This window comes from Arachis duranensis, chromosome 3 (assembly GCF_000817695.3).
Source record: "Arachis duranensis cultivar V14167 chromosome 3, aradu.V14167.gnm2.J7QH, whole genome shotgun sequence".
Classification (NCBI taxonomy): domain Eukaryota; kingdom Viridiplantae; phylum Streptophyta; class Magnoliopsida; order Fabales; family Fabaceae; genus Arachis; species Arachis duranensis.
In genome coordinates, this window is record NC_029774.3 from 95,912,727 (window position 1) to 95,930,597 (window position 17,871).

Below are 17,871 nucleotides of genomic sequence, written 5' to 3' on the forward strand. Positions count from 1 at the left end.
TACCACATTTCACCCAACCTTACAAATTTAGCCAGAAACCAACATATTACTCTATATACAGATGTTATCATCATCATGAAATTTCTCCACCATCATTATAACATTATTCATTATGTCAATACCAACAAATCTAAATAAGCACCACTCAATCTCAACCATATCATTACATTGTCATAATCATAAATCCTTTATCCTTCATACATTTAACCCACATTGTCAATTACTCAAGACAAGCCCAACATAAATTTATCCATCAACATCACAAAAACTAATCATTTAACACATTTAACCATTTCAACTTATCTTATAGTGCTCTAGCCTAAGTTTTCACAAAACCTTATATATTAAATGCGCAAAACCTAAACCATACTTTGGCCGATCACTATGTTTGGTCCAAGGCAGCCACACAAGTCATACTCACAGCCCCTCAAGCTTGAAATATCAATCAAAATCTTAGCACCAATCTTCCACCAAGCCTCCAAATGTCCACAATTCAATTCCAATGCATATATATACACTTAATTCACACCTAATACACATGTACACTTCAAATTCAGATTTCACATAATAAAATCAAGATTTGGCTAGGGTTTAGGTGATCCTTACCGCACCCACACGCATAGCAACTCAAATCCAATGAGCTCCGGAAGCTAAATCGAACATAAAACACCGAATTTGGCAAGATTTCATCACAAGAGCTCAATTTCACAAATAGAAAGGGGGTAAAGAATCTGAGATGGAATTGAGACTTACCAGTGAAATTGATCTGACGAAAATGTAGAGCTCGACGGGCTGGCCACGTGACCGCGAACGGTGCGGCGATTGGAGCTCGAACAGGGAAGTTATGGTGGATGGAAGGATTGATGAGGGTTTCAGAGCTCTCCTCTCCCCCAAATCTGTTCAGCGTTGTTGTTGCTTAATGGGGAGGAAGAAGCCTCTGCCCATTTTTAAGTTATGGGTCTGGTTGGACTCTCGGGTCCGGTTTAGATCCTGTTCAACCAGTTTGGCCCATCCGATCTAATTTTTTGCCAAATTTTTTGAAATTGGTGTCAAAACTCTCATTTTGAAGAGCTCTATCCTATTTTGATATTAGATTTAAATTTTTAATTTTCCTAATTAAAATTCAATTTATTGACTAATTATTTACCGATTTTAGCGAGGTTTATACTACTACCTCTAAATTCAGACCCAAGCAAACAATTATCAGGCCCCCAACAAGTGCAAATCCAACATCAAATCCACCCCCAAATACACTACAAACTCAAAGCACCAGCACCAGTGGGACACCATCAAAGGAGACCTTGAATGCAGCTAGTAGTGAGACCACAATTATTTTCAAGTTCATCCCAACTCCTGGATCCAACCATCAGAAGAACTGAACACAACTGCATGAAATTCTGTTTTTTGTCCTAATTATTAGTATGAATTGAACAATGCTGTCTAGTTATCATAGTTTGACAAACTTGTTTACATGCCAACCAGACGTTTTATTATTTTGTGACAAACTTATGCTGTTATGTAATGTTTGGGATTAAACTAGATACATTATTGTTTCTATTTTTGTTATAATCTATGCAAAATTACTACCTTATATAATAGGTGACTTGTAGTATTTTTTAGGGGTTCAAACTTCATAGAAAATTAGATTTAGTCCAAAATAGACTTCCCATTATACAGCCAGCAATGGTAATTTTCATTACAACATCACCATGTACATCAAATCATCTTCAGCCCTTTAAGAAACATACAACAACAATAACGACAACTACACTAATCAAAGTAATATACCACAAACTCATGTTTTTTTTTCTTTTCAATACATACTATTTTTCTCTCCAACTCTTCCATTTTTTTTCCAATTCCTGACTTCGAAGTAGTTGATCTTCAACGTATATTCTCTCAGCATCATCCACAGCACCCAATGCTTGAGACTCCATGGCCCTAATTTTTTTAGGTGTTCATCAAGGCAGACAAAGTACTGACAGTACCGTTATTTAACCTGGAGCATATTTTTAGAGAATCACCCAATTAGACACATTACAGTCTGATCAAACTATTGACAAAACAATAACTTACCTTGAAGAATGGATACCCGAGAAACATTCTATTAGGATTATTTACTGTTCTTGACTTGTAAAGAATGGCATATACACCGCAGAAGCACTTTAGCGCAATCCCATCTCGATCACATCCTCCTGGAACAGTGCATAGGGGTGGAAATAGGCCAGGTCAGGCCAGGCTTTACTCTTAATAGGCCTGACCTGTCATATAGTTAATTAGCCTGAGCATGGCCTGCAGCCTGTTATTCAACCTAGCCTGACCTGAAGCCTGTTAAAAAGTCTAATAATTTTTTTATACAAAAATAAAAATATTATTTAAAAAAATTATTTTTTAATAAAAATAATTATATGTAATATATCATATATTTAATATTTATAAAAAAATTTAAACTTTTAACATATTTAAAATAGACAAAAATATTTATAATAAAATATAATAAATTTAAAATATCTCATAATTTTATTAATAATAAATAATTATTTATATATTTAATTATATTTTAACAGGTCCAAACAGGCCTGACAGGCCAATAAGGCTAATTAGTGAGCCTAGACCTGACCTATTAACGTATTAAGGCTTTTAAAAGAGATTGGGCCTATGCCTATGGGCAGGCTAGGCTAAACACAATCCAGACTGCAGGCCGCCTGACCTTTTTCCACCCCTAACAGCGCATGAAGATCATCCTCCAGGTCTTGTGCATGAAAAAACCCCCTTCACTCATCATGGACGATCGCACCATCAACGACCATGGGTTGACCATGCATTTCGATCAAATAGGGCTCAGTCATGGTAACGGCGTCATTTTGAGACACAAGGACCAATTTGTCCATTAACAATTTATTTCCCATCCTCATCATCAGGCAAAACAGACAGCTCACTCTCCACCTCTCCAGGTCAGCATTTTCCGTTGCCGTTTTGAACTCCAACTCGACGGAGGGGTACAATTGTCACGCGTTTTATAAGGTGAGAGATTTAAATGTATTTTTCAATCTTAAGAAACGAAAATGTTCGCCTTTAAAAAAGTCATAAACTTATTTGTCTTTTGCTCTAATTTTTTAATTATGTGTGGTTAGGGAAATAAAAATGATCAAATTCTAATAAATGAAAAATTATCAAATTTTAACTATACTAACAAATTTCACTCAAATTTTATTCCTCAATCAAAATATGCTTTCAATATAAAAAAAATGGGATGAATGTTTGATAATAATGCTACTGTTCTTTGAATCTAATGGATAAGCATTTATCTGATCTTTGAGTTCTTAATTGATTGATTGCATGCATGTCGTAATTTTGCATATTCTTCCTTATATTTTTGTCTTTTGAAATTTTATTTTTGGCGATTGGTTTGTTTATGTTTCTAATTATAATGTTCTTTACTAATTTTTTTTTGTTGAGTTAAGTTTTACTTTGATTCTTGAGATTTGTAAGTTGCATTGATTTAGTTCTTGAGATTTCAATTGTTCTAATTTAGTTCCCCAAATTTAAAAAAGTACACTATATTAGTCCCTCGTTTATTTTTTGTCATCAAAACAGTAATGCCGTGTGAGATGGTTTACTCCTTGCCAATGGCTAGTTGAGTTGGCGAATAAAAAAATTACACCAATTTAATTCTTTTCCCTTTTATAACCTAAACTAAAGAACAATGTCGTCTTCTTCTTTATATACGTGCATCTTTTTTGCTGTTCCAAAGTTCTTTTTTCTTCTCACCACCGCTTCCTCCTCTATCCTTTGCTACCACCGCCACCTCCTCTTCCTCTCCGCAAACTTCCGCCACACTTTTCACTCTCACTTTCTCTTTTGCACCCACTTCTCTCAAACTCAAACCCTCCCAATGCCATCATCATCCATAACGACAACAACAATACCAACAATAACAACACTTTTAAACTGTAGCAACTTTTTCTCCTCCTTCTTCTTTTACCTTTCTTTCCTCACATCTCATCCATGACTCGAGTGGTCTCGCTTCCTCTCCCACCTTACCTCTTTTAGGTACCTCCACTGCCTGCCCTGTACCTTCATAACCTTCGCGCCACCCCTAGTTGTCACTCCAATTCAATACCGAAGTTGTCACTTGCTTCGTCTTCGTCGTTGATAGACCCTGCTGTTCAAGTTTTCTTCCGTTCCAATCTAATTATTTGCTTTTGATTGTTGACAAATGTTAAATTGAATTGAACGATTGTATGTTTAATAACTCATTCAGCAGCATAAAAAACAGATACACATGTATAAAGACAATCCAAAGCAGGATTTAGAAAGGGAAAAAAAGTTCTCTAATTTAGGTTATAAAAGGAAAAAAGGATCAAATTGTTGCAATTATATTAGTTGTTAGTAATGAATAAGCCACACCACTCATGGTGTTACTATTCCAGTGATGAAAAATGGATATAAGATTAACATGGTGTATTTTTTTAAATTTGGAGGACTAAATTAGAGCAACTAGAATTTTGAGAACTAAATTAATGTAACTTGCAAATCTCAAAGACCAAAGTGGAGGTTTAACTCAAAATTTGTTAGTTTCAATTCCAATTTAATAAAAAAATAAATATGTTCTTTGAATTTCGTTAAAAAATCTCTTTAAAGTTTAGACACTAACTAGAAAGTAGGAACACAAGTAAAAATATTTTATAATAAAGTAATTTTTTTTTACATTTTAAAACTATTAAAAAATTTTTAAATAAAAAGCTATAAGAAATTTTGTGGAACACTCTGCATTAATAATGATAATAAAAGTTTCGGTAAATGAGAATAATCATAATTAGAAGATAATATCTTGAGTCGACTTATTACTATATTAGTCATAGTTTTAAAAATTGAATTGGACCAATCGATTTAACTGAATTTAGGAACCAGTTTTTTAGCCAGTTCAATTGACATAAAAAAACCATTTGAAAAAAATTAATGAAAAAGTCGATAGAATCAATAGTAAACTATGTGAATCGGTTCATTATTTGAGAGTTTTTGGTTTAGTGTTAATTCTTTTAAAACAATGCCATTTTAATTTAAAAAAATAAAAGAATTTCTCTCTTTTCAAACCATCCAAAAACCTTAAGGTCAATTCTATGGTGTCTTTTGTTTGGTGTCTAACTTTTGTCTAAGTTACTTTTTATAGTAATTTTAAAACATTTAAAATTTTTTAACTTTTATACTTTTAAATTTAAAATTAATTATTTTACCTATTTTAATAATTAGACAATATTTTTTAGGCACCATAGCAAACACCTAACCTTGAAAATAATAATAAGAAAAAAATCAATTGCATGTTAACTAACGTTGCGAAAAATCAATTGCATGCTAACTAACTTTGCAAATCTTTTGATGCAGCCAAGAAATATCCAAAATTTGATTAAAATGTAATTTGTATTGTCGACTTGTGTAATTTGAAACACTTAATAATGGGAATTATGATTTGTAAATTACTGATGAGTAATATTTTATGTTTAATTAAAAAATTTAGTTTGCTATAAAACGTTGTGTGTATACATTTTAATTTTCTTTAGTTATAAATTTTTAAATATTTAATATTATATATTAAATTTTTAATAATTTTATTTTATATTTAATTAAATCAATTTAACCACAATTTAATTCCAGTGAGACCATTCAACCACCGAATCAGTCATTCCACCGATTCATTAACCGATTCATTAACCGGTTCGACTCTCACATCCTACCTTAGCAGTTTAGCACATACATTGAACATCTAAAAGACAACGGTGTCTATTAATAACAGCAGAAATTGCCAAATGGGAGCAACAATAGTCCAGTAGGCTGCAAGCCTGACAAGCAGTTCTCTAGAGTAAACTATAAAATAACACAACATACGAACTAGCTTTATTATGAATAGAAATAATACAATGGCACACTGAAAGACCTTATAGGTAGCAACCAGCATTCCAAACCTGCTAGACGTTTTATCAGATGTAATATTTACAGACACATGAACAAGGAGAAGAGGAAGAGCAACACGCACTACCTAATCAAAAGTACACAGTCCTACCTTGATATAAGCCCCTCCATAAGATTGTTTATCAAACGACTTGCGTAATCTCTTCATTAGAGAGTAAACCCAATCGCCAACAATCCGACATCAAAGGGAGTAACCATGAAACATGTAGATAATAAATATGCCAATTATGGAACCATGAAACAGAAACGATGACTAGCCTTAAATCCAACTCCTGGGCATGATGTAGCCTTTAACAGCTTCGGATGGATCATTGGCAACGCCTTTCCCACTGCTTGAGCCACGAACAGAACTCCCTGATAGCATTGCCATCAGACTTCCACCATGCACCCTACCTTCAGGAATAGTGAGTGATGGCATGTGACCGCCTTCCTCGGCAGAGACATTAGAGCTTGCAGCTTCATATTGTTTAATATCAGAGTAAGTCCCCGGAGCAGCATTGCCAAGGCTGCTTGTGACTTTCATCATACCCATATCCATGTCTTTGGCAAGGAGTACCTGCTTTAGTTCATCCGGATTACTAGAATGAGGATCCTGAACAGTTGATCCCAGAGAGACACCACCATGAACCCTCTTATCATGCACTTGTCCACTATGAAGTGCACACAGACCAGTTTTCCCCCTGGCAAATGAATTACAAGGACCATCTGGTTGGATGCCAAATTCTGACCCAGGATGGCCCCAAGAGCATCTCTTGCCACCCCCATGTGCCTCTCTTCCCACCGCCATGGCGGACACAATGATCAGTCCGTCCTCTTGCGCTCTTTGTACAGCCAGGAATAGCACACCTCTTTCCACCGCCATGTGCCACACAGAAGTTGGTCCCTCCATGCACGCTTTTACTGCAAACTCCACCACCTTGGTATGTACAGCGTTTTCCTCCACCATGGCCCTTACAAAAGGGGGTGCTTCCCTCAGCACCCTTGGTGCACCCGGGGGCCGTACACCGTTTACCCCCACCATGTGCTTTGCAGAACATTGTGCTCCCCTGGGCCCCTTTTGTGCATCCAAGAGCTTGGCATCGACGACCTCCCCCATGTGAGATGCAGAGACCTGACAGGCCTTCTGCACTCTTGGTACAATTTTCTCTCTGGCATCTCTTGCCACCCCCATGGCGAATACATAATCCAGATTTCCCCCTGGCAGCTCGGGTACAACCTTCGTGACTGCATCTTCGGCCACCACCATGGGCAATGCAGAAATCTGTACGCCCTTCTGCACTCTTTGTGCAACCAAGGTATTCACATCGCCTGCCACCTCCATGGGCCTTGCAGTACACAGTACGACCCTCAGCTCCTTTGTGGCACCCAGGTTTCTGGCACCTCCTACCACCTCCATGGGATATACATCGGCCAGAAGCACCTCTGGCTCCCTTTCCACATCCCTCAACTTGACATATCTTTGTATTGTTGGAGCGATGTACTGGTTGATGATGCTGTGACAGCCCGGAAGTACAAGTGACTGAACTTTTTGGTCTGCTCGATGAGAGGTCCTGAACAATGGGACTATGATCAAACTGCTTTGCATTTGGTTTTAAAAGGAAACCAGTGTCTCTATCTAAAGAGGTATTTGATGATGGGAAAACAAGCCCGGGCTTCCAGTTACATGATGATGATCCCTCTTCTGTATTTTGTGTCCCAGTGAACACCAAAGGCATCTCCATGTTCAACTGAGGAGGTGTTGGACTTAGATGAACACTTGTAATATCCGATTCACAGGGCCCAGTCAAAAGACTCAACTCCAAATCAAACTTGGGCTGCAGCTCCATTGTCTTCAAATTTGAACTAACAAGTTTGTTTGGGCTCTGTACTTTCTCACATCCAAGATGAAGAGAGAAGTCCAAGTCAAGATCCATAGATGATTCTTCGTCAATATCTTTGGCTGAAGATATAGCAGTGCAAGCAATGGTTGAGCTCCCCTTGCTGTCTGAGGAACTTGTTGAACGGCCAAGCCCAAGAGACAAGGAAGAGCCAGCTCTCTGACCCATGCTTCCATCAATCAGATCCCACTTCCGTTTAGTTCCCTTACAGGAGTGCATGCAGGAAGGAATTGAAGAACCTGGGGAATCGAGTCGTAAAATGGTATCTGTACCACAATAATCAGCTCCACTTCGTTCAACTTGCATAGAATTGCTCAAAATCTTGAATGCATTTGCAGAATGATTTGCAGCAAATCCCAAGTTCTGGAACCTTGCATCCATGAAATAATTGTAGAAACAATATCCAATTCTATCTATGAATTTGAAAAGAACAGCCTCCTGACTTCCGGGTAAAAGATATGTATATATACAAAGTTATGGGTTAGATGCGTCTACAAGAGAACAAAGCACCCCCACTTACAAATCCTGAAGTGTCCTGTCGATCCATATGATATATAGAAGATTACACTGTGGTTAAGCTCAGTTCTTGTAAGTTCAATTAACCCAGTAAAATCTGACTCCTCCTGTATACGGCATGGAAATAATCATCCTGTTCACAACAGACCCAAATTTCAGAACTGAAACTTTGCCATAATGGTAGATGCAATTCCGAGTAAAATGGGGCAACTTTTAACGCAGATAGAAATGCAGTATCATAAAGTAAAAGAATATAATTTTTTAATACTAAAAAGTTAAGACATGAAAAAACTTTGGCCCAAAAGCTTTTCAACAACCGTTCTGCAGTTTAAAATTAGAATGAAACATAAAGAACAAAGAATATAGACTAATCTAGAATATCAAAAGATGTCATAAGCAATTGAAAGGAACTGTTATTTAAAATATATATCAAAAGGAAAGAGATGGAATTTGATACCAGCACTGATGTTTCAGTTCAGTTTTGACCACATCACGCTGGCATGGTTTATAAACTTCAGCTATGTCATGAAATTTCGAACGAGCTGGGTTTTGAAACACAATTCGTTACAACTCCCCATATAAAAACTAGGGAAAACACAGAAGATAAACAACCATATATGACTATAATTATCTACGTTGAAGATTATGAGAATAAGAGAAGGCGAAGTTGAGTAAACCTCGTTGGTTACTCCAAATAAAAACAGCAGAAGCGGCGAAAGAGAAGGCAGCAGCCGAACACCAGATACCTAGTACCAAGTCGAACCATTAGGAAATTTTGTGCAAAAACCACAAAAACATAAGCATAACAGCTAGGACATAATATCAACATCACACCTAATCTAGAAGCTATAACAAAGCATTGGATTCTTAAGCAGCGCTCACACCAAATAGAGTGCTTATATTACTTTGAAATGTAATTAAATTTTCAGAATGACCACACCACATAATCCAAAAAACAATAAATAATAAATGAATAAGAAAGTAGTACAAAATTCAATTTATTTTCTACACTTGTTCAAACTTCTAAGGCACAGAATAAATCAACGGTAAACAGATTAAGTTCAACCAGAAGGAGAGCACGGAAAAGTACAAACACCTAACTTGAACAACACATAAAACTTCAATTAACGAAGAGGAAAACATGCATAAAATTGGTTTACGAGGAGGAAGACCCAACCCAACCTAACACGATAACGTGGATATGAGATCTACATGAAGTTATTCCACGTTCCGTACTCCAAACGAAAAAAATATGAAACAAGGAGGAAAAATTAATTTGACTGGAGAATTAGCCAAAATAACTTACCCAGCTATGCTGAATTTGATCCTATATCGCTAAAATAGAATTTACTCAAGGTAAAAACAGTTATAAATAAACGAAAATGATCGAAATCGTTCCCAATCTTAATGTTTCTTCTTGCCAATTATTGAAGAGAGGAGGGGTTTGGGAAGAAGGAAGAAGTAAGTTTTGGCGATTGTTTAATTTGATTCAGTCTTGATAGTTGGGGATCTTGAATAAAAATCAGAAATCCTGTTTTATCAAGAATTGAGAAGAATAAAATAGCAATTGGAGAGAGAGAGAGAGAGAGGAGGGCATCGAATAGGATAGAATAGATGTAGTAGCTTACCTTAGCTTCCCCTACTGGAATTAAATTCGATTTGGATGTGGAGAACAGAGAAGCAGGTAACAGCTGCCTGCTATGGCCTCAGACTTAGCGTATTGGAATTTGAAAGGCGGCAATTACACTTTACACAGAGAGACAGAGAGAGGGGGATATATATTAATATAGAAAAGGGAAGTGAGCAGAGCAGAGCAGAGAAGAGAAGAGGCCGACAGAGAACGGTGGGGAGTGACAGAGCGGATAGGGAGGGAAGGAGGGAATGAAGGAAGGGAAGGAAGGAGGCGTGTGCTGTGTTGTGTGAGTTGTGACGCTACAACCAAAATTAATACTCCCTCTCCCCCTACTCTCTCCTCTGTCCTTTACTGCCACTCTAGGGTTACACATATATCTCTTTGGAAAATAATAAAATGGGATGTTAATTCATTTTTATTATTTTAATTAACAATAATTAGTTTCTTATCCTTACATTTTATCAACTTTTAAGAGAAACTTAATCTCGTTTATTTCTTCTCTTAATATTTTTTTTTCTTTTTCTACAATAGTATAATAATTAATTTCCATTGATTTATAAATACCCCAGTCAAAGAAAGTTTCTAGCATGATAATTCTTCTGTTTTTTATGTCCAAATTGACTATTCTAATTATCAACATTGGATTAAAAGAAAATAAATTTCTATTGTTCACCCCTTTTTACATTAGATAGAATTGAGTTCATTTTCCCTTCCTAAAAAATTGGATTTTGGATAATAAAATTATTATATTTTGTTTTTAGAAATATCATTTATTTTTAATTTATTTATAAAAAATTCTTATAGTTATCATTATGCTAAAAATTAACTATCACCTTTAATTTACATTTGAAAAAAAACTTGACATGGACATGCCAGTATATAATAAGATAAATAAACAAAAAATTGCAATATATATTTTTTATTTTCTAATTGATCAATAATATAATTCCACTTCTTTAATTTACTTTATCATGTTTGTTGAATTTTTGTCTTCGATCTTAACAATTATTCAAGTTAATATTTAAACTTTTCATAATGATATTTTTTTCTTGTTGTCCGAATTCTTGAATTCCTTAATTCTAAAATTATTATGTTAAATTATTAACAAAATATAAAGATACTTGCATTGAGAACACAAGTATAGTTAGATCTATGAGCATGCATGACTATTGAAAGATATACACTGATTTTAAGTTTGAACACAAATCTTGATTATTAGTTTAATTTGTTATTCTTGATTTTAATGCGTGATTTAATTTTCTCATTACGATTTTTTGTATATTAGGGATAAAATCCTATTCTATTATAAAATAATATTAGTTTTATTTTTATTAAGATGTAAAAACCAATAAATAATATTAACTTATTTTTAATCTAATAATAACAAGGAGATCCCTATATATATATAAGTCAATACAAAATAGCTAATATAATTATACTTATTTTAATATATATCATATGTATATAGCCTATAAAATAAATTAACGATAAATTTCCTGATACTTGTCTCTATTGTTATCGTCACCAACCCACTTTGTTTTTGGTATGTTTTCAATTAAATGGAACACGAGGAAAATATTGTTTAGAATTTTAAAATGGACATTATTACATAAACATTATAGAATGGTAGAATAAGATACAAATTAAGGTTTCGATGTATACTAGTAAATAAAATTTGACTTTTTAATGTATTCTTTTTGCATTTAATTAATTAAAAACGTAAAATATTTATGTTTTTATTAGCAATTCAATTTGTAATATTTTTAAATAAGGTTCTTAACATATTTGTTAGTAATATAAGATATTTTATAAGTATATATAAATAATACCCCCTCCCAAAATAGGAAAACATGAATGGCAACTTTTACAAAGCTTTACTTTTTAAAAATAATTTATAAAAATTAACTTTAAAAATTTAGTTTTTTAAAAGTTATTATATATTTTTAGTGAATCAAATTGAGAATGATTTTCAATAAGCAAAAATATACAATAATTTTATTTAATAAAATAGTTTTTGAATATTAAAAATACTATAATAAATATAAATATAAGAACTCAATTTAAAAATTAATTAATGTAAGAAATTAATTTTGATAAGTATAAATAGTTTTAAAAAATTCTACTTTAAATTCTTTCAAATCATTCTTATTTTTTAAAACTTACAAATACAAACACATAATTTTTTTATTTATTAAACTCAAAATGAAAAGATACGATCACCTCTCAAAAAGTTTTTAAAAAAAGAGAATGTTAGATAAATAATAACTATCTTAAATAATATAAATAATCACCAATCAAATAAAATACACTACACCTTAATTTAATATTATTAATTTAAATTTATTCTTTTAATATTATTAATTCATATTATTTATACATTGTTTAAAAATATTGTTGATTAACTATATTTTTTCTTTAAAGAAAACCCCTTAGTACATGCAATTCAGTCAGTCATTTGCTACGCCTACCGTGCATCCAACCAATGAAATTGTGCAACAATTTTGGTGCAATATGATGTTGGGAGACAGATGTCAATCTAGTAGTGTATAACAATGAGAACACGTCTTTGCGGAAGAGAACAAGATGCATGCATGGTTTAAACTTATTGATTGCTTGAGCTTGCACCACTTCTTTTTCCTCTCTATTGTGAGTCTGTGACATGCTGACATACACTACTAATGTGTCATTCGCAGCTTTTGGGCTTTTGGCCTTTATCTAATTAGTTTCATTGTTTCAAGTAGTAGGGCACTTGTTCCTTTCAGCTCCAGTGAAATGGTAGACGTGAAGTGTGCGAAAATCATTCTCTATTCCATTTCAATTCTTAAAAGAGACAAGTTTGAACTTGGATCGGTCAACAACATCTAATAACATCTCCGAGAACTTAGCTTGATGGCCTTATAGGGTTTTTTACTTAAATAAATGAACCTAAACCCAAATTTATTAATTTTTTTAAAAATAAATTTTGAAATGTATTTACATTCTTTTTAATATTACATAAATCATTTTAGGAACATGTGGATTATATATTATGTTAACCATGCTATTCAGAGACGATTTATACATGCATGACATAGAAAAATTAAGAGTAAATCGTACTAGACTATTCAAAATTATAAATGGGCTATAAAATCGTCCTAACTTAGTGGATTTAACGTGTTTTGAGGCTATCACATATTTGGATGACACGATTTACATGCAATCTGTAACCCTAACCACTTTAGAGTAATTTATGTTCAATTTCAGTAACCCTCAAAGCATAGTCACAATTTATTATTAAATTAGTAACACTAAGAAGGCTAGAACTATCCATAATGATAAATTCTCTATAAATAAATGAGTATAGTATCAAATGAAGCACATTTAAAATTTGTTGAGTTTTGAGAGAGATAGGTGATATTATATTTTTTTTAATTTATCACAAAAAAAATTGATGAAAATATAAATGAAAATGTCACGTTTTTTAGTAAAAAGCAGATTGGTATATTTGTATATCCGTCAACAATTTTAATGAAATTACAGAATAGTATATTATATAAGGTGGAAAAATATGAAAAAAAACGTGTGAAATAATTATTTTTTCGAATTCCTATCTCATTGAGATAAAGTTATGATAAGTTTAAAAAGTATGAAATTTATGTATAAATCGTTCTTAAGTAGTATGATTAATATATTATATAACCTATATGTCCCTAAAATGATTTATATAATATTAAAAAGAGAATAACACATTTTAATTTTTTTTAAGGGAATCCAATAAATTTAAGTTTAGTTTCATTTATTTAAGTAAAAAATCATATTCAATCATGCAATACTAGAGTGCTGTATGTTAGATTTTTTTGTTGTTAATTAGTATTCGTAAGTCAAGTCATCAATCAGAATGAATATATATATATAGTGGCGGAGTTTCACTCAGACAAGGGGGCCATGGCCCCCCCAAACTTTTTATAAAAAAATTAGTAATACTTCATTAAAAATGAAAAATAGTTCAATTGGTTTAAATGCTTTACTATAATTTGAAGTATTCAAGTTCAATTCCCATCTCATATATTTATTGTATAATAATTTTTAGTGAGTGGGTCTTTGTTAACTTCACACCACATCAAAATTAAAAGATAAAATCAAATCAAATCAAAAAAATTATCTTACAAAAAAATAAGAATAACAAAAATCATCTAATAATCAAATCAAATAAAAAAAGATCATCTAATAAAATAAAAGATATCTAATATGATAACTATAAAAACATAAAAGATATTTGCTTCTCTATTCAACAAGTAACACTCTCTTTACCTTTGAGTTCAAATATAAAAAATTAGGTATTTTTATTTATTTAATTTAATATTTATTTAATTTAATTTCTTATATGATAAAAGTATTATAATATTTAATAAGTATTGATATTATTGTATTTTGATAAATTCATAAAAATATTCAATAAATATTATAAATTTTAATATTTATTCTTCTAACTTTTTTTTATATATTTTACAGAATATATATTCAAATTTTTATACAAAATAATGATGAAAAATCAAAGAATTGATGCATTTTTTAAGAGAAAAGCTAATATTCAAGAAGGAGAACATATAACTTCTACAATATCAACACCTGTATATAGTTCTTCTACTTCAATGAATCAAGAAAAAAGTGAGATACAACCTTCAAAAGTTTAAAGAGTTGCATCTGATGAATTTGACCTTAATTCTTTAGAACAAGACTCTAAAAAACGGCTTCAAATTTGGCAATATTACCTAAACTAGAGAGATGAGATTAGACGAGCTAATCTTAAATGGGATCCATATCAAATTCATCTTGACAATTATCCTCTATCTTATACGAAGCATCCAAGACGATTTCAATATGCTTGGTTTGGTATTTTTCCTTCATGGTTAGAGTATTCACCTTCTGAAGATGCTGCATATTGTTTATTTTGTTATTTGGTTAGCAAAAAACCCAGTGGACGTAATGGATCAGATATTTTTATTAGTAAAGGGTTTAGAAATTGGAAAAAAATTTATGATGGAAAGAATTGTGCTTTTCTTAAACATATTGGAGATCCTTCTCACCACACAATAATGCAGTTGGAGCATGTCTAGATTTATTGAATCAGTCAAGTCACATCCAAAATGTAATTGAGGATCATACTTCTGAGGAAATTCAAAAGAATCGATTGCGTCTAAAATCCTCCATTGATGCAACTCGTTGGCTTACATTTCAAGCTTGTGCTTTCAGAGGCCATGATGAGACTCCAGAATCAAAAAATCGAGGTAATTTTCTTGAAATGATAAAACTCATAGCATCTTACAATGATGAAGTTGCAAGAACTGTGTTAGAAAATGCTCCATATAATGCTAAATATATTTCACATCAAATTCAAAAAAAAATCTTGCATATACTCTCAAACAAGGTGAGAAAGCATATTTGTGAAGAAATTGGAGATTCCAAGTTTTGCATTGTAGTAGATGAAGCTCGTGATGAATCCAAAAGAGAACAAATGGCACTTGTTTTGAGATTTGTTGATATACATGGTTTTATTCAAGAGCGTTTTCTTGATCTTGTACATGTCAAAGATACTACATCATTAACTCTAAAACAAGAATTGTGCGGTATTCTTTCTCGACATGGTCTTGATGTCTCTAATATTCGTGGTCAAGGATATGATGGCGCCAGCAACATGAGAGGAGAATGGAATGGGTTACAAGCATTATTCTTAAAAGATTGTCCTTATGCTTACTATATCCACTGTTTTGCTCACCGATTACAACTTGCATTAGTTGCTGCATCAAGAGAAGTTATTCCTGTGCATCAGTTTTTTTCAAAATTGACTTTCATCGTCAACATCATTTGTTCTTCTAGTAAGCGACATGATGAGTCACATGCTGCCAAAAAAGATGAAATTGTCCATTTATTAGAAATTGATGAGCTTGAAACAGGTAAAGGAGCAAATCAAATTGGTACTTTGAGACGAGCAGGTGATACTCGATGGATTTCTCATTTCTCTTCTGTTTGCAGTTTGATAAATATGTATGGTGTAACGTTGACTGTTTTACAAAAGATTATTGTTGATGGATCAACTTATTCTCAGCGTGGTGATGCAGATAGTGCTTACAATATCTTGACCTCATTTGAGTTTGTATTGATCTTGCATTTGATGAAAGATATGATGGGAATAACTGATATTCTTTGTCAAGCTTTACAAAAGCAGTCTCAAGACATAGTTAATGCTGTGCAACTAGTTCATTCTACAAAAACACTTATCCAAAACATGAGAGATGACATATGGGAGGAATTATTAAAAAATGTGAAATCATTTTGTGAGCAACATGATATTCTAATTCCTGATTTAACTGCTTCTTATGTTGCAAGGCAAGGACGCTCGCGTCACCAAAAAGATCATATTACAGTTGAGCATTATTTTAGAGTGGAGATATTTTTAGTCACAATTGATAAGCAATTACAAGAGTTAAATAGCAGATTTAATGATTAAGCAATGGATCTACTAAGTCTGAGCTCTACTCTCATGCCTAAGGATGCTTACAAAAATTTTGACATTGCTAAGATTTCTACTCTTGTTGATAGCTACTATCCCGAAGACTTTATTGAACAAGTGAAGATTAATTTGCCTTTTCAGCTTCAGCATTTTATTCTTGATGTTCGTCAGCATCCAGAAATGAAGAATTTGTCAACTATTCATGAACTGTGTAGATGTTTAGCAGAAACAAAAAAGTCAAAAGTGTATTACTTGATTGATAGATTGATTCGTCTGATATTAACTCTTCCAGTTTCTACAGCTACTACAGAGCGATCATTTTCAGCAATGAAAATAATAAAGACAAGGTTAAGAAACAAGATGGAGGATGACTTTCTTGCGTGCGGATAGTTTGGTTATTTACATTGAGAAAGAAATTGCTGAAAAGTTTAGTTCTGACTCAATTATTGAAGATTTTAAGTCATTAAAAACTCGAAGAGTACCATTATAAACTATTTTATATTTTTTATCTATAGAATTATTTATTTATTATCTTTTTAGTAACAAACTTAAAGAATAATTATATTTATAAATTTTATTTTGATATAAATATTATTATTAAATTTTTATGTTAAATTTCCGGCCCCCCCAAAATTTTGGTTCAAGCTCCGCCACTGAATATCGCCATAAACTACTTATCGGTAGATTTTTTTGTCCGACACTAATTACTGGCAAATTTTTTGTTGGTATTTTTAATAAATTTGTCGAGACTGAGTTGATGATTACCGTCGAATTAATCCGACGGTAACTTTGGTGTCATTTCACACGTTATATGATAAAAATTTAATTAGTGTGTTAATTTTTTTAAAAAATAATAAATAAATTTTTGATCTTTTAATTTGAAGACAAATAAATTATTGATTGATTGAAATACAAAAATATCTTTTACTTTTTAAAATATGAGATATTTAAATTTTTTCGATAAATTTATTTATCTTTATATATTTTAGACAGAAAAACTTAAATATTTTATGTCTTAAAAAATAAAGAATATTTTTATATTTTTAATTAATTATAAATTTATTATTTATCTTCAAATTAAAAAATTAGAGATTTAATTATTTTTTGCTATAATTTTATAATTTTACTACATTTTTAACTATGTTCTTACAGTTTAAAAGATTATAGTTGAAATTTTATGTTAGATAAAAATTTATAATTGAATTCTTATCAGATGTTATTTTTCAAAAACATATAAGAATTCTAGAATATTTGCTTTTAAAAAATTTATAATTCATTCTGCATGAAAATAAAAACAAATATTTAAAAAAAAGTATTTTTAAAAAAAAATTTAAAAACATCTAATTGAATGTTTTAATTTAATAAATTTATAAAAATTAATAGAA

General features: G+C 32.0%; 1 protein-coding gene and 1 pseudogene across 1 annotated transcript; one reads left to right on the plus strand and one right to left on the minus strand.

Moving 5' to 3' along the window:
* Window positions 1–5,756: 5,756 nt before the first annotated feature.
* Window positions 5,757–10,320, minus strand: LOC107479819 (uncharacterized). The gene is given in 5 exon segments (XM_052258865.1): window positions 5,757–6,740; window positions 6,742–8,496; window positions 8,821–8,905; window positions 9,041–9,109; window positions 9,992–10,320. Coding segments are annotated over 2 exon segments (1,998 nt in total). The 5' UTR covers window positions 8,229–8,496; window positions 8,821–8,905; window positions 9,041–9,109; window positions 9,992–10,320; the 3' UTR covers window positions 5,757–6,229.
* Window positions 10,321–14,519: 4,199 nt separating this feature from the next.
* LOC107479814 (uncharacterized) lies at window positions 14,520–16,976 on the plus strand (annotated as a pseudogene).
* The last annotated feature ends 895 nt before the right edge of the window (window positions 16,977–17,871 follow it).